General features: G+C 37.8%; 4 protein-coding genes across 5 annotated transcripts in view; 2 read left to right on the top strand and 2 right to left on the bottom strand.

The window, feature by feature from the left end:
- Positions 1-3853, top strand: Cbr-sup-26 (the record flags this gene model as incomplete). 2 transcript variants are annotated; one of them, XM_045244548.1, is made up of 5 exons in its annotated part: positions 1-285; positions 1038-1154; positions 1379-1966; positions 3010-3312; positions 3839-3853. In XM_045244548.1, 5 exons carry the CDS (start codon positions 1-3, stop codon positions 3851-3853), a joined length of 1308 nt encoding a protein of 435 aa, XP_045100930.1. The 2 variants fall into 2 exon arrangements, with proteins under 2 accessions (XP_045100930.1, XP_045100931.1); XM_045244549.1 differs by having other exon boundaries at positions 3830-3853.
- An 8341-nt stretch (positions 3854-12194) lies between these two features.
- On the bottom strand, positions 12195-13490 carry Cbr-col-90 (the record flags this gene model as incomplete). The annotated part of the gene is made up of 2 exons (XM_002642660.1): positions 12195-12310; positions 12689-13490. The coding sequence occupies 2 exons, from the start codon at positions 13488-13490 to the stop codon at positions 12195-12197; spliced, it is 918 nt and encodes a 305-aa protein (XP_002642706.1).
- Positions 13491-16984: 3494 nt separating this feature from the next.
- Cbr-gsto-1.2 lies at positions 16985-20239 on the top strand (the record flags this gene model as incomplete). Its single annotated transcript, XM_002642659.1, has 4 exons — positions 16985-17130; positions 18394-18613; positions 19628-19754; positions 19980-20239. 4 exons carry the CDS (start codon positions 16985-16987, stop codon positions 20237-20239), a joined length of 753 nt encoding a protein of 250 aa, XP_002642705.1.
- Positions 20240-21501: 1262 nt separating this feature from the next.
- Positions 21502-22248, bottom strand: part of CBG12293 — a gene marked incomplete at both ends in the record, with an annotated part of 2777 nt that continues 2030 nt past the window's right edge. The window contains one exon of the mRNA XM_045244547.1: positions 21502-21768. Within this exon, the coding sequence (XP_045094820.1) occupies positions 21502-21768 (267 nt within the window). The remainder of the gene's footprint in view (positions 21769-22248) is intronic.

The raw sequence follows: 22248 nt of genomic DNA, 5'->3' as shown, positions 1-22248 counted from the left end.
ATGCCTCCGACTACAACTGCCCCACAACAGAACAACTACCAGAGAAGCGAGAAAGGTGGCGGTGGTGGCCTACTCAACTATCCTCCAAATAATCAATATCACCATCAAAACCAAAACCAACAACATCATCGATACTCTTCCTCGAATAATTCCACTTCTCAATCTAACAACCATCATCCACACCAACAACAACACCATCAGTACAACAATCATCATCATCCTAAATCTGCTGGCAATTCTAACCAGAATCAAAATTCCACTTCTTCAAGAATGAACACGTCTTCGGTCGCCGCGCCACAGCAACAACAACAACAACAGGTGCCACAAGGGCTACCCCAGCAGCAGCAAGGAGGACCCCAAGGTGGACCACCACAACACCAGCAACAACATCAACAACGCCAGTATTATGGGGTGAGTAGCTGGTAGATGAAATGGTTTAGGTTAGGTTGTAAGGCTCAGATAGATCATTAAGGGTTGCTTAAAGGCTTACTGTCAACAGTCTGATCCGATGACCAACTTTGATCTCAATGATCTCGATTCCTATGAGAGATATCAAAATTTTGTCAATTGATAAAATGTTGGTGATATTAAGATAAACAATTTATCAGTTGACAATGTTTTGATATCTCTTACAGTAATCGAGATAACGGAGCTTAAAGTTGGCGGGTTGGGTAGCTAATAGAAGCCCACTCATATCGTCAACTTTGAGCTCAATTATCGGTTCCTGGAAAAGATATCAAAAATTGGTTAACTGATAAAATTTTGGTGATATTATGATGAACAATTTATCAGTTGACACATTTTTGATATCTTCCACAGAAATGTAGATAATTGAGCTCAATGTTGATGACTTGGGTAGCGAGTGTTTACCGGACGTAGATCAAAATCATCTGAGGGTTGATTTCAGTCTCAGAATGTATAGAATCAAATTCAAGATAAATAGATCAAATTGAGTAGATCCTTATTCAGCCTGACTAGGATCCAAGGATCCTATACTCAAACCAATCTAATCCAACTAATTCCTGGAACTTTTGCAGCGTGCACCAAACCATATGAGAGGCGCCAACGGTCCGTTTGGCAACAACAACGGCTATGGTCGTTACACGGCACCACGCGACGGTCAACAACACCACGACTCGGCGCCACTGAGCTCGGTGAGTTCGCGACGTGCTCCTCTTCCTCCTCCTCCTCATTCCTCTCATCCCACCTCAACACTACCACCACAACACCATCACCATGCCCATCAACCGCATCACAATCGGTCCAATTTTGCCACCACTCCCAGTTCTGTACGGCCGATTTTCAGATTTTTGAAAAAAGAATATAATTCCCTATCCATCCATCGGTGCCGTTAATCTGACCGTGTTCCTTATTTCAGACCAACCTCTACATTCGTGGATTGGCACCAAACACGAACGATGACACGCTTCGTGAGATGTGCTCCAAGTATGGAAACATTGCCTCAACTAAAGCGATTATGGATAAGGCTACCAACAACTGCAAGGGATACGGTTTTGTTGATTTTGAGTCTCCACAAGCCGCCGCCGCCGCTGTCGACGGATTGAACACTGAAGGTGTCCAGGCGCAGATGGCAAAGCTTCAACAACAAGAGCAGGATCCAACCAACTTGTACATTGCCAATCTTCCAATCGATTTCACCGAACAAATGTTGGAGACTGAGCTCAACAAGTATGGAATGGTCATCTCGACCCGCATCCTCCGCACACCGGACAACAATTCTCGCGGCGTCGGATTCGCTCGAATGGATTCGAAGGAAAAGTGCGAGGTGATCATCTCGGCACTCAACGGTGGACGCTTTGAGAACATGTCTAAAGAAGGACCGGCACTGCTGATCAAACAAGCCGATACTGGCAGGAAGAGCAAGGTTGGTCCACATACCGCCCGTAGTGCCGTCGCCGCCCATGGCGGTGGCGTCGGCCAACCACAACAAAGCTTTGTGATTTGGGTTAGTGCATGTTTAGGGGAAGCTGAAAATGAGGTTTAAGGCAATTTAGACCACTTTTAGAATCTGTGATAACTGCAATAAGAGCCAAGTTACAGCTATTTGAAGTTGCGCCAACGTTTAAGCTTTAAGCTTACTTTTAGCGTGTATAACTTTTTAACCTTTTTAGATACGCATTTTTTGTTAAACACGAACTTGTAAAACGCAAAATTTCCTACAATTTGGCATATTTTTTTAACTACGCGGTATCAATTTCCGGAGATACAAGCGTTCGAATTTTAGACCACCCTAGTAACAGCAATTAAAAGAATGACCTAGTTTAAAGCTTAATTGAGCGCCTAAAACGTAACAAAGCCATTATTTGTTAAATGCATGTTTATAGAGCGCAAAATTTGCTACATTTTTATATGTTTTTCATTGCTAGGCGGTACAAATTGACAGAGATGCAGGCGTTTGAATTTTAGACCTTCCTAGGCTCTATTGTCGTCCGTGGGCCAAATCCCCGCACATTTTTAACAGATTAAATCTCGCTAACAGAAATAACTAACTAGCAAAATGTGTGATATTTTATGAGCTACATTTTGATAGTTTAAAGTATTTTGATAGCTAACCTAGTTTTGGAGATGTGAGTGTTTAAAGATAGCGCACACAACAATAGGGCTATGGGCTCTTGGGCGCGTCGGTTTTAAAAGCGCATATCTCGCTAACCATCAAAGCTACTAAAAAATAAATTGTTTAAAAAAAAGTAAAACTTCAAGGGCTACAGTTTTGTAGTTGACAGCTTTTTAATAGCTAGCTTAGTTTTTGAGATATGCGCCTTTAAAGTTAGTGCGCCCCCTTTAGGTGCGCTCACGTAACTCTTACTAAGACAATGTCTATCTTCTTAACCGTCAACACTACTTTGAAATCGTCAACTAACAATATATCTAAAATTTTAAGCACTACATTTTTGTAGTTTACTAATTTTGGCTAACATTCTGATTTGTGAGTGATTTAGCAACATTTCACTATTAGCTCCATTTAACTCAGACGCTCCTCTTTTTCAGCACTCGATCAACAATCCAGACATGATCCAACGTATGCAATATCCACAAGTCTATCAATCGTACTATGGCTACCCACCAGCCATTTATGCTCAACAACACTACGACGTCAACTCGTTGGCCAACCAGATGGGCGGTATGCACGTTGGCGGTGGAAATCCACAGGCGAACGGTGGAAACGATATGTACGGAGCACACATGTACGGCGGACAGAACGCTGGTGGACAAGGTGGACAAGGAGGACAGGCTGGCGGACAGGGTGGACAAGCACAGTTCTACAATCCGAATAATGGAAGAAATAAGAAAGTGAGTGGCGTTTCGTGGACGGTTTTGGAGAATTGGAGACGTGCGATCTAGGGATCTAGGGATCCTAGGATCTAGCGATCAAGAACCTCGGGCCTTGGTCCTCGGATCTTGGATTTCTAGATCCATGGATTCTTGGGTTTCTGGGTTTCTAGGTTTTTCGATTCTGGGACTCTTCGATTCTTAGGTTCATGGTATCCTTAGGATTCTTAGGATTCTTAAAATTTTTAGATTCCTAAATCTCTGGACTCTTAGGATCTTGGAATCTTGAAAACTAGGTTACTGGATCCTGGGACTCTTGGGTTCTTAGGATCTTGGGATCTAGGGATATAGGGATCTGAGAATTCAAGGAGCATGGGTTCCTAGATTCAGGGAGTTTGGGATCTTGGGATCTATGAATTCTGTGCTTCTGATCTTCAGATCCTGAGATTTGAGGATTTCGGAACCTTGGAATCTGGGATCCCCAAATATTCGGAAACCTCTAAATTGCTCAAAACGTTATCAGAATCCTAAAATTTAGTATTTCCAGCCACTTCCACAATAAGCCACCAACAACACCAATGGATCCTCAAAACAATCGTCTCGTTTCCGGCATCTCTCTGTTTCTCTGAACCTCTCTTTCTCTCTCTATCCCTCTCCCCAAAAAAGAAGAAAAAAAATTAAATTTGTCTGAAAATCTGAAAGCCGCCAAATCAATACTCATGTTCATATTGTTAGCCGCCGCCCAACTATTTTCTTCTCCTCGCCCCGCCCCGCCCACAAATTCCAAAAATGGTTTTTTTTCCCCAAAATTCCCCTTTAAACATGTTGCTAGGCGAACAATAAGTTGGCAAGCGCGCCCCACCGAACTCTTTGTTCGGTAGAGCGCACTTGCCAAAATTCAAAGCATTACTTTTTTTTCTTTTGGGGTCCCCCTTTTTTTAACCGTTTCATGGTCTTTTTTTTCTCTGAAATTCCCCTTTCTCCTCTTTTTTTCCCACTGGTTTTTCCTAGTGCTCATTTCAACGATTTTTTGAAAAATCCCCCAAAATGTACATAGACCCCCCCCCTCTCCCACCTCCCAACTCTCGGCTTGACCTCCTAGGTACCAATTCTGGCAAACTCGCTCTATTGAACACTTATTCGAAAATTTCAATAGAACGAGTTTGCAAGCCCCCGCCCCTTTTCGCCCCAAACATTGTTGATTGACCGTTGTGTTCTGTCAGTTGTTGTTGTTGTTTTTTCACACTACACTACAAACTACAAACTACAAACTATACTATTTCCATTTACTCCCACCCTCTCCTCCCGGTGACCCCCATGCCGTCATCGTCGAGTAGAAACGAAATTTTTGGAATTTTTAAAATTTTTTTGTGAATTTTGAAATTTTGAAAAATCCAAAAACGCGCTAAAAGTTCTTTCCCCATTACCATTTCAATGGTCCAATCACATTTCCCATTTCCCCCTTTTTTTCTTTTCCCCCTCTCACTATCTCTCACTCCCTAATTATATATCCCCTTGCTACAGTAATCAAAATTTTCAAATTTTTGGAATCAAAAATTTTTAATTATTATTTAAAATCAAAAAAACAACACGACTACAAAAGAATGTTCCCTGATGATGAGCAATTGAAATGAATTGAATTGTAAATAAATGATTCCAGATTGAGCTTTTTTTTGGATTTTTCGGAGAAAAATGTTTTGGACACACAGACACACAGACAGACACTTTTCGAAAAATTCCAGATTGTTAGTTTTTGAATTTTCGGATTTTTCGAAAAAAAAACCTATTTTTTGATTTTTAGAAAATTGGAAAATCTTAAAATTTGAGAATTTGGAAAATGAGGTTTTTGAGAAAGTTGGAGAATTTAAAAAAATTTTTGGTAGTTTTGGATACACAGACACACAGACCGACATTTGTTAAATTCATTTGAATTTTTGAACTTTTGAATATTTGAATTTTTTGGGATTTTTGAATTTTCAGAAATTTTTGAATATTTGAATATTTGAATTTTCGAATTTTTTGGGATTTTTGAATTCATAAAAATGTGTTTTTAATATTGAAATTTTGAAAAAATCAGAAATTGAAGAAAATTTAAAAATTCTAACACTCTGAAAACCTCGAAAAATTTAAAAATTGAAAGAATTCCAAAAAATTCCAAAAATCTATAAATTCTAAAATTCAATAATTCGAAATTCATTTTTTGGCAAATTCGCATAAATTTCAAAAATTCTGAATTTTTTAGTTTGAAATTTTTCATTTTGATGTTTCGAAAATCGAAGTTTTCCATTTTACAGAATTTCCAACATTTTTTGGATAATTTAGAATTCAGACTTTCTTACAAAATCCCACTCAAAAAATTCCTAAAATTGTAATCTAGCAGGATTACTGTAGCGCCTCTTCTAATCCCCCTCTTCCCACCTCAAACCACAACCAAACGGTCCTTTTTGACACATTAAATCAAAAAGGGGGGACCAGAATTTATGATGGATAGAGGGAGACCATCGTATTAAGATCAAAAAGACAGAAAAATGAAAGAGTACAAAAATCGGAGGGACGCAGAGAACTCGTTGTCAACGAAATTAGTGCGGTGTGCAATGGAAGAACAGAGACGGACCAAGTGTTTGGGAGAGGCAGAAAACGGTGTACTGTGTATTCTGATGAGGAGAATCACGTGAATATCATAAGAAAAGGTTTTGTGGTGAGAAATGGACCACTTTTTATATAAATACCGAGGTTCGGGGGACCACTGTAAGACCCGTAAGCAGGTTGGGCCCCCTCCTCTAACTTTGACTCAATTTATCTCGTTTCCTGTGAGTGGTATCAAAAAGTGGGCGACTAACAAAATGTTTCTTAGAAAGTTTCCAACATTTTATTAATTGTTGACTTTTTGATATCTTTTACAGGAACCGAGATAAATTCAATCAAAGTTAGCGCCTAGGGACCAGAGCGTAAGGCTAGTAAACTCCTGTAACTTTGACTCAATCCATCTTGGTTAGTGTAAAAGAAACAGAAAGGGGTTAACTTAAAAAATGTGGTTTGTTATAAAATTTTCAAAATTTTGTTAGTTGATTACTTTTAAAATACCTCTCACAGAAACTAAATCGGGTAAAAACGCAAGGTTCTATCTACATGCTTCACGGGGGTACCCAGATGTAATGCGCTTAAAGGTGGGGGGACATGAAAAAAATAATGTTCTCGAAATTCCGTTCAAAGATGCCCCTCGAGGAGTTGAACTTGTGAAGACGAGGATTGAGGGTGCGGCGCCGCTACCGACTGAGCCACGCGGGCAAAGAGAAAGGGCACGCCCGATTGCATACATAAAGGCGAGGACGACAGCTGTACGCAGAGTGACATTAATCGTTGTACACCGTGACGGTAGAATGCATACTCTAGCTACAAAAAAACTACGAAAAATCTCCTGTCCCCCCACCTTTAAAGCCTATGTAACTCGGTTCCTGTAAAAGGTTTCAAAAAATGGTCAATGAACAAAATATGTGTTATAAAATTTTCAACACTTTACTAGTTAACCATTCTTTGATAACTCTTACCAGAGTTGAGATGAATTGAGTCAAAGTTAGCGCATAGAGACCACCGTCGTTTTGTGTGGCCTAGGAATCCAAAACTAGGCCACATTTGTCTGAAATGATCATAATTCGCTTCAAAATCAACATTCTCTAAATTTGAAAACTAATTCAAAACTGTCAAAATCCGTTCTTCAAAACCATAATTATACTGGACTAGTTGTTTTCATGTATTTTGGATTTTAGGTCATCGTTTTGAAACTCTACTCCTTGAGAGGCTTCCAAGCAAACATCCCTAGATCTCTCGATCTTTAGATTCCTAAATTCATAGACCTATAGATCTATAGATCCATATATCCATATATCCATATATCCCTAGCTCCTGGCTCCTAGCTCCTAGCTCCTAGCTCCTAGACCCTAGACCCTTATCCTCCATTCCTTCTTTTTTCAAATTCAAATTCCCTCCATTCATTCCCCTGCTTACATTATCTGAATGTATTCATCGAAACACCAATGACTACCTTTCCCATACCATTACCTAATCTCAATAGCACCATCTCTCACTCTCCCTCTCTCTCCCATTAATCCATTCTCATCTCCTTCGAACAGAGAGAGGATACTGTCATTCAAAAGGAGAACGGTGCAATCCACGTGATGAGGTGTTCTATTGGTTCTTCTTACGTAGTGAGAAAGAGAAATGGAACAAACATTACGGGGTGCTTATCTCCGTGGGGTGTTCGGGTCCCCCAGGGCCCAGGGTAGAGGGCTCAAAAAGGGACCACAATTGCATGGGACATAACTTGCCTCAAAATTGGAATTTCAGTTTGATTCAAAAAGCAAATGGTAGGATTTTAAAAGATCTACTAAATGATACTTAATTCAATTTTATTAGAATGTTGAGTTTTGGAATAGAAGCCGTCAAACAGTCGGGTCTCGGGGTGTCCAGGGTAGGGGTGCAAAAAGGGACCATACTTGCACGGCGCATAACTCGGCTCAAAATTGGAATTCTTATTTGATCTAAAATGTATAATGTAAGACTCAAAAAAGGGTACAAAATGATGTATGACTCAACTAGATTTGGTTGCCGAGTTTTGAACTAGAGATCGGAGAAGAGCCGAGCCAGTGGAACCCGCGCCGATGTCGCTCATGCTTCACGCCTTCTATATTTAAATCTAGATTTTCAAGTGTAGTTGAAATAAAAATCATATTGTAGATTTTTTCAAGTTCTACATTTTATTTATCGAATCAAACAGAAATTCGAATTTGGATAATTCTTCTTACGTAGTGAGAAAGAGAAATGAAACAAACATTACGGGGTGCTTATCTCCGTGGGGTGTTCGGGTCCCCCAGAGCCCAGGGTAGAGGGCTCAAAAAGGGACCATAATTGCATGGGACATAACTCTGTTGAAATTTGGAATTTTTATTTGAATTAAAAGTTAAAATGTAGGATTTGAAAAAAGCTAAAAACCGATACAAAATTTATTTATAGTGGATTAGCGAGTTTTTACGAAAGACAGCAAATGAGACAGGCCTCTAACCGGGATGGTTCTGCCGACTCGGGGGTTTTACAACCTCTAGTTCAAAACTCAACATTCGAATATAACTGAATTATATTTCATTTTATAGATCTCTTCAAGTTCTACATTTTACTGTTTGACTCAAACAGGAATTCCATTTTTGAGCCGAGTTATGTGCTATTCATTACCACTCGATATAAATGACACATTTGAGAGGGACCACTATAATTGCACGGCGCATAACTCTGCTCCGAATTGGAAACTCTGTTCAATTCAAAAAGTTAAATATGAGATTTGAGAAGGGCTACAAAATGATTCAAAATTTAACTATATTTTAACCTTGAGTTTTGGATTAGAGGTCGAATCGGTAGGTCAAATTTTCCTGAAGTTAGTTTCAGAAGATCGTGCTTTCATAACTTGGCTCAAATTTGGAATTTTTTGTTCCAATAAAATCGCATAATCTTGAATTGAAATAAGCTAGAACATGGTTATAAAATCAACTATATGGAATCTCTCAGTTTGAGCTAGGGACCTTCAAACTGTCGGGTCGGAAAAAAATTGCTAAAGTTCGTGGTCAAAATTGGCGCGGTGCGTAACTCAAGCTGTAAAATTTTGTTTGAATCTATAAGTAAAATGTAGATCTTGAAAAAAAGTTACGAAATGATACGAAATTCAACTACTCAAAAACTGGATGTTTGAGCCAGTTATCGCAAAAGAGTCGAGTCGGCGCAACCCGGGCCGCTGCCGCTGATGAGGATGTTTCAGAGCTCCCTACTTCTAACAAGGGAAGTGTTTTCAGACAGCGTTGAGAATTTGCTAAAAATTTCAGTACTGATAGTTTGAATTATCCGCAACACGATGACAAAAAAATCTAGGTCATAGTATCATCAACAAGCTGAAAATCTTCGTCTGAAATTTTTCGGTCGATTTCGCCCTCTCCTTCTCTTCACTACGCCCCTCTCTCCTATACGCCCTCCACGCCAGGGAAAAACATCGGTTGTGTGGTGTTGTGGTAAGAGGAAGACTCATTAGGAGTGACTCATTAGGAGTGATCTTCTTGTAAGTCGAACAATCCAATATCGTCGAATTATTGACCATTTTGTAAATCTTTTCAAGTTCTCTACTTTTTTTTTCAAATAGAAATTCCCCTTTTGAGCTAAGTTATGCTCCATTACATGTACCATGTTTCCTCTTATAGAAGCCCACCCAAACCTTCACCTTTGAGCTCAATTATCTCGATTCCTGGGAAAGATATCAAAAATTTGTCAACTGTTAAACTGTTTATCAGAATATCACCAATATTCTATCAGTTGACAAAATTTTGATACCTTTTATAGAAATGGAGATATTTGAGCTCAAAGTTGACGGCTATTTTCAATAAAAATAACTTCCACCACTATGTCTACCCAGATGTCCCTTCTAGTCCTACACAGATTACCCTTACTACTTACCCTACGAACACAAGAAATAGTACGCAATACACGAGAGACGCAGACAAAAGATCCATTTGTCGTTGAAATTGTAAAGGAGACTGTGATCAAGGTACATACAAAAAAGTGGTCAGGGGATACAAAAAACTGTAGATTGATGGTCCGGGGAGAAGAGAACAAACAGTCCCCTCGGTTGGGGGTCACCATGACGTCATCTGCAGATACGTCATCTGGAGATAGAAGACGTTGTAAATCTTAAGCCATACAATGTTGGACAGTTGGTTGGGGGTCCTAGGGGGTGCTAAACCCTCCTAAGGGGTACTAAAAGTGTAATTTGGACTAGGTGGTAATGGATGGCGTATAACTCGTCTCAAAATTAGAATATCTGTATGAATTAAAAAGCAATATATAGTTCTTAAAAAGGCCTATAAAATGATACATAAGTCGATCATATTGAAAATTGGGTTCAGAACCAGAAGTCGTGATACATCCAGGCGGGCTTTAGCCGATTTGACTAGGTCCAACAGTTTGACAACCTCTAGTTCGAAACCCTAAACACGAGTATAGTTGAATTAATAACTACGTTGTAGCTCTTTTTATGTTCTACATTTGGATATTTAATTCGTACATAAATTCTAGCTTTGAGCCAAGTTACGCGCCGCGCAAGGATGGTGGGTATATAGTTCATGAGAAGGGTGTCATTTGAATCAGGGGATAATGGATGGCGCATAACTCCTATCAAAATGAGAATATTTGTCTGAAAAAAAAGTAAATTGTAGAAATTGAAAAGATCTACAAAATGGTATAAAAATTGGCTATTTTTGAATGTTGAGCTTCGAGCTAAAGGTTGTTTTAACAAAGTGTAAAAACAGTAGGACACATGGTAACAAATTTTGACGGTCTGGCTGTTTGACAATTTTTGTTTTGAAGCTCGCTGATCCAATATAGTTGAATTTAATACCACTCTGTAGCTCTTTTTAAGTTCTACATTTTGATATTTAATTCGTACAAAACATCTAGCGTTGATACGTTGTTATGAACTTTTGAATTCCATGTGGGTACTAATTTTTTGGGAAGTGTGTCATTTGAATGGTGGATGGCGCATAACTCGGCTCGAAATTGGAATTAATGTATGAATTAAAAAGGAGAATGTAGAACTTGAGAAGGTCTACAAAACTGTACATAATTCAATTGTTTTGTGTCAATGCGATTTGAACTAGACGTCGTAAAACAGCCGATCCTGCGCTTACCGGATGGGCTTGGCGTAACTGATTGATGACCTCTGGTCTGGGACTTGATATATGGCTACAAGCGAATTTTATACCATTTTGTAGCTCTTTTCAATTCCTAAATTTTACAATTTAATTCGTGCAAGAATCCGTTTTTCAGCCGAGTTATGAGCCTTTCCGTAAGCATTAGCTGAAAAAGTTTTGTTGAACTTCAACAAAGTTGAATAAAATGAGTTTAAAATCTTTATATTTTTCAGATCTGAAAAGGATAGCAACAAATAGATACAAAAAATTATATACAAATATATTCGAATTTTCATTCTAGTAATCCAAATTCAACTTGTTCTTGTACAAATAATCATTACAAATAATCTTGTTCCAAAGCCATAATTTTTCACATGGGGACTGTAGTCTGGGGGTCCACTGGTTGTCTTTTCCAAAGCTACAGTACACTTTGGTTCAGTTTCTTTTTTTTCCGCTTATCTGAAACGCGAAGAATGATAAATCTATATAATAAATCCTCAATTACTTACTTGTATAGAACCCGAAATGTTGAAAATACTCCAGTGGAATCATCGAGCTTAGTTATGAAGTTGTCGATGCGTTCCGAGATCTGTCCTCCGGCTCCTCCTCCACCAGCTGCTCCAGTTCCACTTCCAGATGTGACTCCAGCTCCGACTCCGCCTGAATATCCATTTCGAGCTACACCTCTGTTCCAGCTACTCCAATTTCAGCTTCAGGACCATAACCTCCAGTTCCAATAGCTCCAGTTTCAGGACCCAGGACCCAGCTCCGACTCTAGCAGCCCAAGCTCCAAGAGCCCCAGCTCTCCACCCGAAGCTGGAGAACTGACTGATTCTCACTGTTTCTCCATTCCCTTATATACGAAAACTCCAGTGAGATTCACATCTCTTCGGACAATTTTTTCACTTTTTAAATAATACTTTTTCCAAAACGTGAATGATTTTTGTTGAAATTCCTCTAATTTTTCACGCGCCCCCCATATTATAATTGAATTCTCTCCCTTTTTCTAATTGTGCTCAGATGGCCTTATGGTGTACACTGCCGGCTATTAAGTGGAAGGTCTTTGGTTCAACCCCCCCCCCGCCTAGGTTTTTCCTTTTTTTTTGTTTTTTGAACATTTAATTTGAAACAAAAATAGCTTCATTATGCAGAAAAAACAAAAATAAATAACATTTCCACTGTTTAGTGTCTCTTGGCCTTTCTGTATCCTCCATTTTGGGAGGCTGCTGGTGGCTCGTGGACGGATTCGGTCTTGGAATCGCGGCGGGCTGGGCATGGACAGTAGTTGGCGTCCTTTCCTGGAAAAATAGGCATATTTGAGAAGGAAATTTTGTTTTCTACATTTTTCTAGTTAACCTTTTTTTATAGAAGTTACGGTTTTTGAGATATGCCCCTTCACAGTAAGAGACGCCCTTAGGCGCTGTGGTAGGCAGGCGCTGAAGGACTCCTTTAACTTTAAAGGCGCATAACTCAAAAACCACAAATGCTATCAAAAATATATAAATTACAAAAAATGTGCAAAATTTGGTAAGCTACATTTTTGTAATTTAGCACCTATTGATAGCTATTTTGGTTTTTGAGATATGCGCTTTTGAAGTTTAGGGCTCTTGGCAACTACAAGATTTAAAGGCGCATAAGAAATTTTTTGTCGTATTCAAAAATTCCGAATCACTCACCAACACTTCCTGGCTCTCCAGCCTTTCCTGGTTGTCCTGGATAGGCATCTCTTCCATTGGCTCCCGGTGTTCCTGGTGCTCCCTTTGGTCCTTCCTCTCCATCCTGTCCTGGCTCTCCATGCTTTCCTGGAAGTCCCGGGTGTCCCAACCATCCTGGCTCTCCTGGCTGTCCTTGTGCTCCTGGGAAGTAAGCGGTTCCTGGCATACCATCTGGTCCATCAGCTCCATCGAAGCCTTTTGGTCCTTGCGCTCCCTTATCTCCCTGAACTCCTTGTGGTCCTGGCTGTCCATCGTCTCCAGATGGTCCACATGGTCCGACCACTCCTGGGAACCCTTGATTTCCAACTGGTCCTTGTGGTCCTGGTGGTCCGGCTGGTCCGGCTGGGCATTGGATACATCCTCCTGGAATATGGTGCACGGCAGCGAGAGAGATTCCAGTGGCTCCAGTTCTTCCGAGGTCTCCTGGCTGTCCTTCGTCTCCACGCTTTCCTGGAAGTCCTGGTGGTCCTGGTGGTCCTGCTGGACATCCTTGAGAGTTGCTGTCGCAGTTGCACATTCCTGGGTAGACGAATCTCTTGGAACGGAAGATCGAGGGCATCACATTCTCGGTTTCCCCAGTTGGAGATTGGAGGATCAGAAGACGTTGCCACGTGTCATCGGCAAGAACCTTAAACTCATCGACACGACCTTCAACTTCGGAACGAAGAGAATTGATGTCAGAAACGATGTGAGAGATTGAGAATAGGGATGAGAGAACTCCTACAAGGCACAGGGAAGCTCCAATATAACCGATTGTTGACATTTCGGATGTCTGAAGGTGTCTGACGTCTTCTGAATTCTTATATAGAGGGTTTGGGGTGGGGTGGAGGGTAGATGGTTAGGGAGAAGCTTCCCGAGGCCTCGCCCTTTTAGTGAGGGGGGGGGGGATTGGCAAAAAAAACTTGCTATCTGCCGGTCCGGCTGAAGAGGAAAAGGAAGAAAAAAATCGAAAAAAATCAGCGCGTAAAAAAGTTTTCCTTCTCTTTTTGTCTTTTTTGTCTTCTTTGGAATTTTTATGTATTCCAATTTCCCCCCAAGCGACGATTAATTGTGATTAGAAAGAGAATTATTATCTTTTATTGGAGATAAAAATAAATGATAAGGGATTTTAGGCATAATTAGTAATCATCTAGGTCGGATTTATGGGAAAAATTGGGAGTGATGAGAGAAAAAGTTATTATCATTTATGGGGATGAAAGGATATGATAAGAAAATATCTTTTTGGGATAATTAGGGTAATTAGGGTAATTATCTAGGCCCGATTTATGGGAAAAATCGGAAAAATATAGGATTTCATAGATAACATTATTGGGCTAATTGGATGATTAATGATAATTATCTGGTTTTTCTTTTTTAAAGAAATATCTGGACCGCTTTTTGGGGAACTTGGAAAAAGGGATAAATTTTTCAAAAACTGGAAAATTTTGATTCTAAGAATGAAAATGTGAAGTTGAGAATCTGCAAAATTTGGAATTCTTGAATTTTGTAATAAGGAATTCTGACTTTCTGGAAATTCTGAGAATCTGAGAATCTGCAAATTTGAAAACTTGGAATGTTCGATTTTGTAGGATTCCCAGATTTGTAAAAATTTCGGATTTTCTGCTTTTTGGAACTTCTGAAACTATGAAAATCGAAAACTCTGATTCAGTCGATTTTGGAAATTTGAAAGTCTGAAAATATCAAAATTGGGGATTTTCGATTTTTGGAATTTCCAGAATTCTGAGTTTGTGATAAGCTGAAAATCAAAATTTCAGATTTTTTTACATTGATGAACTTTCTTGATTTCGAAACATCCGTAATTCTGAGGTTTCTTAAATTTTAAGATTTCCTAAATTTTTTAAACTTCGAAACGGTGGATTGCTGGAAATCTGAATTTCTCAATTTTTGAATTTTTTGGGATTTTCCAAAATCTGAAAATCTGAAGTTTTCAATAAGTTGTCTCGGAATTTCAATTTCGCAACATTTATTTCCGTATTTTCAAATTTTCCTTTTTATCTAATCTCTGATTTTTCGCTACGGAAAAAAAAACTCGTTTTTTCCTATTTTCCCTTTTTTTTCCTCTTTTTCACTGTCGTTTTTTTCACCGAACAATCATCGAACATCAAAAGAAAATGAGGAAGAAATGACCCTAAATCTTATAACGTCTTCTCAGAATTCAGAAGACGCTAGAATAATGACGTCTTCAGAAAACCTGGAACAAGTTTTTTTTTCTGTTATCATAAAAGTACAAATTCCATAATCAGAAATCGGTTGAAAGTACAATAATCCGGTTTCCTTGGAGAATGAAATATCGGAGAAAATACAGAACATTTCAAAATTACAATTTTTTTAAAAGTTTCAGAATTTTCAGATTCGTGCTGGTCAGATAAAAAATCTAAAAAATTCAAAAATTTTGAATTTCAGAAACTCGAAAATCCAAAAATTCGATTAATGGGGAATTTAGAAATTACAGATTTTTTAATTTTCAGATTTCCAGAATATCAGAAATTCGACGTTTTTTTTCAGAAATCACCAGCTGATCTTCCCGATCCCATTTCAAATTTTCCGCTGAAAAAATCTTGTTTACTGCAAAATAAGGAATTTCTAATCTCTTGGATTTACAGATTTTTCAGGATTTTTTTTCTGTTTTTCAGCAAATATGAATATTTTTCTTCAATTTTTCCGAATTTTCAGCACTTTTTTAGATTTACAATCCTTCTAATTTTTAGATTTCTACAACATACAATTATCCCAAATTTCTCATGTTTTTCTCTAAATAGATATTTACACATTTTTCTCTTTTCCGGTTTCCATGGAAACCAGAGAGATCACATTTTCGAAAATGTGCATTTTTGCTTTCTGAGATTGACTAAAAAGCTTTAAAATCCATTTTTCGGCTATTTCCAGCTCCTGAAATGGACCCCTCGAGTTCTAACACTGATGGGAACTGCATCAACCGAACCAATGATGATGGTGAGGCTAGATTACAAGACGCATAACTCAAAAACTAAAAGAGCCATTAAAAAGTTGTTAACTATAAATTTGTAGCTTATAAAATTTTACAAATTTTTGTAGTTTACTTATTTTTGATAGTAATTGTGATTTATGAGTTATGCGCTTTTAAAGTTAAAGGCGCCCCTTGAGCGGGGGTAGGTAAGCGCTAAAGGACGCTTTAACTTTAAAGGCGCATAAATTAAAAAGCAGCAAAATTATAAAGAAGTTTTAAACTAACATAATGTGTGAAATTTATGTTCCTACATTTTCATAGTTAACAAAAAGTTGTTAGCTCCGCCCCTTTTTGAGATATGCGCTTTTAAAGTTGGGGGCGCTCTTTGGTGGGGGTAGGCAGGCGTTGAAGGGCGCTTTTCACTTTAAATGCGCATAACTCGAAAACTAAGAATGCTACTCAAAAGTTACCAACTACAATTTTGTAGCTTATAAAATTTTACACATTTTGGTATTTTTTCTTTTGTTAATAGCTTTTTAGGTTTTTGAGATATGCGCCTTTAAGGTTAGAGGCGCCCCTTGGGCGGGGGTAGGTAAGCTCTGAAGGGCGCTTTAACTTTAAAGGCGCATAACTCAGAAACTAAAAACGTTATCAAAAATTACCAACTACGATTTTGTAGCTTATGAAGTTTTACACATTTTTGTATTTTAATTCTTTTTAATAGCAATTGTAGTTTATGAATTATGCGCCTTTAAATTTCGAGGCGCCTTAGACCGCCAGTTCTACAGTGCCCATAACTTAAAAACTTATAACTCAGAAACTAAAAATGCTATCAAAAAGTTGTCAACTGATAACATGTGTAAAATTTAATTTTCTACATTTTCATAGTTAACAAAGTTTAGTTAGCTCCGCCCCTTTTAGAGATATGCGCCTTTAAAATAAACTTCCAGACTACTCAGGAGACATCTCCGTCTTAGAGCGTTATTTACAAGCCGTGCGGTTGAGAATGGTGGATTTGGACCCGGATTTTCAGTATTTTCCAGATTTCGAACTGGAAAGTGTTCCCGACTGTGGCCTAGATTTTCCTAGGCCAGGCAAGGTTTGTGGAATTTTTCCAAAAATTCCTATTTTTTCAAATTTTCAAAAAATTCCATAATTCTTTCTCTTGGTCTTATTACATAATTTTTGATATATTCTCTTTGTTTACTAGTTGCATCACATAATTTCTTATCACTATCAATAGAAAAAAATTGATAAGAAAAACATTTCTTTTCGGAAAATTATTTTTTCAACTGATATACTTTTTCTGAAATTCCATTTTTTTTCAGAAAATGACACTAACGGGTGTCACCTCCAAAGCAATCCGTAAAGGGGACCCGGAGCCACCTCTGGCTTCTGGAAAATTCCGAATTTACAACATGCGGTTCTGCCCATGGGCAGAACGGGCCATGATCTATGTTGCAGCGAAGGGAATCGAGTGAGTTGTGCTGTACGAAATTTGAAATTTTGAATTTAGCGTGTTTTGAGCTTTTGAAGGAGTATAAACATGACTAGGTTTGGTTTAGAATGAAGGGAGTTATGGCAATTTTAAATTTTTGGAACCAAATGTTTTAGTGTCAAAACTTAAAAATGCCATGACTTTCTTCATTTTCAACCTAGACTAATGAAATTTAGCTCATTTGATTTTTCATGTTTTCAGCTTTAAAATGAGTATAAACATGCCTAGGTTACTGTTTCTTTCAGTAGTGGTGGGTACTGTAGCTACCTAAAAGGCGCATTCAGTAACCTTACATCTCGTTGGTTTTATATTTGAGCTACAGTAACCTTGCGTATACTCAATTGAAAGCTGAAAACAAGACAAATCAAATGGTCTACATTTCATCAGTCTAGATCTAATATGAAGAAAGTTATAGTGATTTGAAATTTTGGGAGAAAAAAAATTAGTGTCAAAATTTGAAAAGGCCACAACTTCCTTCATTTTTTACCTAGACTAATGAAATTTAGCTCATTAGATTGCTCATGTTTTCAGCTGCAAAATGAGTATAAACATGCCTAGGTTACTGTATTTTTCAGTAGTGGTGGGTACTGTAGCTACCTAAAAGGCGCATTCAGTAACCTTACATCTCGCTGGTTTTATATTTGAGCTACAGTAACCTTGCGTATACTCAATTGAAAGCTGAAAACAAGACAAATCAAATGGTCTACATTTCATCAGTCTAGATCTAATATGAAGAAAGTTATAGTGATTTGAAATTTTGGGAGAAAAAAAATTAGTGTCAAAATTTGAAAAGGCCACAACTTCCTTCATTTTTTACCTAGACTAATGAAATTTAGCTCATTAGATTGCTCATGTTTTCAGCTGCAAAATGAGTATAAACATGCCTAGGTTACTGTATTTTTCAGTAGTGGTTTATTTTTCAGTAGCGCATTCAGTAACCTTACATCTCGCTGGTTTTATATTTGAGCTACAGTAACCTTGCGTATACTCATTTGGAAGCTGAAAACAAAACAAGTCGAATGAAAACTATTTCGATGAGTTTACTCGCAAATTAAAAAAGTTATGGCAATTTGAAATTTTTGGAACCAATAAATGTATTTTTCGAATTTTCATTTTAGCATAACTCGCTTTATTCAAAACCTAACCTAATCATGTTTAGGCTCATTTCAAAGCTTCAAACCCGACAAATTCAATTTCCCATCTTAATTTTCAATTTTACCAAACTAAAGCTTGAAATTCCAGAGCGGAAGTGATCAACCTAAATGTGACCGACAAGCCGGAATGGTTCTATTCTAAACACTATCAGGGAAAGGCGCCCGCCATCGAGCATGACGGAAAAATTGTGATCGAGTCTGGATTCATTCCAGAATATTTGGACGACGCATTTCCCGAATCCAGAATTCTGCCGACGGATCCATTTGAGAAGGTTCAGCAGAAGCTGCTAGCTGAGAGATTGACTATGGTAACGAATTGTCAACATAGCGCATTTTGCAAAAACAAGATTTGAAAAACACGCTCCAATGCCAATTTCCCTTATGTTGTTCGCCCTGGAGCGAACTTGTACATATGGAATGCAGAAACTGCGCTCTAACGCTAATTTACGTTAGAGCGCATTTGCTATTTGCCAAAATTAACCCTAATGCTCATTTTTCTATTATTATCGGTTGAGCGCAGTTGTTTACACCAAATCGTGTCAAGTGCGCTCTATTGATAGTTGCAATATCGGAATTGCGCTCCAATGCTAACTTCCCTTAATTCTTTGAACGTTGGAGCGCACTTGACACATCTGGAATACAGCGAATGCGCTCCAATTCTAATTTACATGAAAATTGACAGTGGAGCGCATTTTCTACTCATACACACCATTTAATAGTATAAAAATGTGCTCTAATGCCATTTTAGCATTAGAGCGCGTTTGCTATTTTTGAACTTTTGACAAAACCGCTCTGTTGCGAATATCGTTTAAAAAATTGAAATATTCGGAAAAGAATCTGAAAATTCTAATGAGAAAATTTAGAAAATGCAATTTCGCTCTAACGCTAATTTGGGCGAAAATTAGCGTTAGAGAAAATTAGCGTTACTCGCTGTAACATCAGTTTTAGCGATAGAGCACATTTGCGATTTTCGAATTTTCGACTTTTCGAGCCTGCAAGAGCGCTCTAATGCAAATTCAAGGAGAAAATTGAAAATTTAGGAAGAAAACCTAAAAATTGAAAACTGCAAATGCGCCCCAATGCTAATTTTCATCAAATTAGCTGTGGATCGCTCTTGCACCCTTGAAGATACGACGAATGTACTTTAGGGCGCTTTTCCCACATTTCAGAAGCTGCAAATGCGCTCTAACGCTAATTACTTCTAAAAATTGCAGTAGAGCGCGCTTGCACAGCCTAAACTGGTGTAAACGCGCTCCAGGGACAGTTTTCACTAAATTTGTCATTAGAGCGCATTTGCATCTCTTTGACATTCAAATTTTCAGGTCGCTCATGCTGTCCCCCAACTGTTCGCAGTGATGAGAGATCGAAATTTGAAAAATGAGAAACAGGAAAAAGTTTTTGAAGTATTGCAACAGGCTGAAAATTTGTTGGTCCATGATTTTTATGCAGGTTTGTTTGAAAATTTCGAAAATTCAAAAAATTCAAAATTTCGAAATTTCAAAAATTCAAAAAATTCAAAAATTTTGAAAATTAAAAATCCGAAAATCGAATTTTCAAAAATTCGAAAAATCCAAAAAATTCAAAATTTCGAAAATTCAAAAATCCGAAAATTCGAAAATTTTTAAACGTCAAAATTTTGAAATTTTAAAAATTCAAAAATTCAAATTGTTCCAGGCTCCGCCCCCGGCTACCCCGACTATCTCACATTCCCGTTTTTCGAGAAAATCTGGTGGTCCGCCAGCCTCGACGACGTCGTCGATCTTCCGATTCGCGGATTTCCGGGAATTCAAAAATTCCCAAAATTGACGGCGTGGTTCGAGAGGATTCTGAATTCCGACGTCGTCCAGTCCGTCACCCAGCCCATCGAATTTGGGGCCGAGTTTATGAATGCATATGCGACTCATGGAACATTGAACTATGATTTGGGACTTTGAATTCAAATTTAAGTAATTCTGAGCAATCATGCCTACAAGTTGAGCTCCAATTTGACTTTTTTGTCGATTTTCGATTTTTTCAAATTTTCTAAAATTCAAAATTCTGAGCAATCAATTTAATCATAATCTTGATAATGATAATAATAATGATATCAATAAAACCGTCGTTACATAAGCAGAGAGATATCTAGAGAGGGATAGAGAGAGCACATGTAAAAGTGAGAGACGCAGAGAAAGAGAGATTCACATGGAAAAAGTAACTGGAATGGGCGTGGTTTTCAGCCAAAAATGATGCTGAAAACAAAAATTTTTGAGATAAAGAAAACGACTTTTTTTGAAATTCCATTTTTTTCGAAAATTTCAAATTTCAGCCAAAAAATTCAGCCAAGCTGAAATTTGCATTTTTTCAGATTTGAAAATTCTAAAAAATTTGAATTTTCAGCCAAAAAAAACAAGCTGAAAATGGTAATTTTAGAAGTTTTTTGAAAATTCAATTTTTTTAAAATTCTGAAAATTCTAAAAAAATCCAAAAATTCCAAAAATTTTGAATTTTTTGGCTGGAAATTCGGGAAAAATGGGATTATTTGAATGGAATTTCACACACAGAAATTGAGGATTTTCAAAACAAAAAATACATTAAAAAGCGACAAAAAATGTTAGAAATTGAAGGAAAAAAGTAGAGAAAAACAATCTAAATATTGAGATGTGAAAGCTGAAAAAGTAGAAAAATGTCCCAAAAAATGTAAATTTTGATTTAAAAAATTGTTAAAAAATCAAGAATTTTGGGCCGAAAAATCGCCAAAAAGCGACATTTCTTGCCCGGAAAGTCGAAAATTTTCGGCTTAAAATTCAGAATTTTTGAGATCAAAATCATAGATTTTCGGCTGAAAATCATAGATTTCTAGCTTAAAATTTGGCGAAAATTAGCTCAAAAGTCGCCGAAAAAACAGAAGATATCGCTGAAAGTTTCGCCGAAAATCGCCATTTTTTGGCTCAAAAAATCACTAAAATTTAGAAAAATCAACGATTTCGGGCTTAAAATTCACATTTTACAGCAGGAAAGCCCTTGTTTTTGGGGGCGATTTTTTAGATTTTTTAATCGAAAAATCAAAGATTTTGGCTTAAAATTCTAGATTTTGGGGTCCAAAATCAGCATTTTTCGGCTGAAAATACACATTTTTCAGCTTAAAATCACACATTTTAAACATAAAAAAAGCAAGTATTTAGATCAATAAATTATCAGTCCAACGGCTACAGTAGGCCTACTCATCGGGCGCCGAGAGCTTCGCAATCTGATCCGAGTGCATATTCTTATGGATCAGTGTGATTTTCATGGTATTGATTCGTTCCTCCAGCGGGAGCTCTCGATCCTCATCAACCATCACATTTCCCATATTGCACATGAACAGGCAAGCGAGGAAGTATCGACTAATCTCGAACCATGGTCGACCTAGGATCAGGTCGATCAGACGCTTCGTTTCGCCAGCTTGATCGTAGTTCGCCAGAACGTTACGGCCAACGAGGTGGACCTGGAAACATTGATTTTTTGAAAATTGGAAATTCTGTTCAATCTGAGCAATGAACTAAGCTACAGTATGCTATAACTTTCTTCATTCAAGGCCTAGCTTCAAAATGAGCATACGCAAGGTTACTGTAGCTCAAAAATTAAAGGAGCGCAGTGTAAGGTTTCCGTATGCGCCGTTAAGCTCGCTACCGTACCCACCACTACTGAAAGATACAGTAACCTAGGCACGTTTATACTCATTTTGAAGCTGAAAACAAGGCAAATCGAATGGAACTATTTTTATTAGTCTAGGTCGAATATGAAAAAAGTTATGGAAATTTGAAATTTTGACACCAAAAAAACTGGAAACCCTCATTTTTCAGATTTTTTAGCCTAAAAATGAAGATTTTCATAGATTTTTTTTTGAAAATTCAGAAAATTTCGAATCTGATAAATCCTGAAACATGCATTTCTAGATCATTTTTGCCCAATTTTGCCTCTTTTA

Source organism: Caenorhabditis briggsae (assembly GCF_000004555.2).
Source record: "Caenorhabditis briggsae complete genome, chrIII, whole genome shotgun sequence".
Lineage (NCBI taxonomy): Eukaryota > Metazoa > Nematoda > Chromadorea > Rhabditida > Rhabditidae > Caenorhabditis > Caenorhabditis briggsae.
The sequence above is the reverse complement of the archived record's forward strand: the minus strand, read 5'-3'. Positions and strand labels throughout refer to the sequence as shown.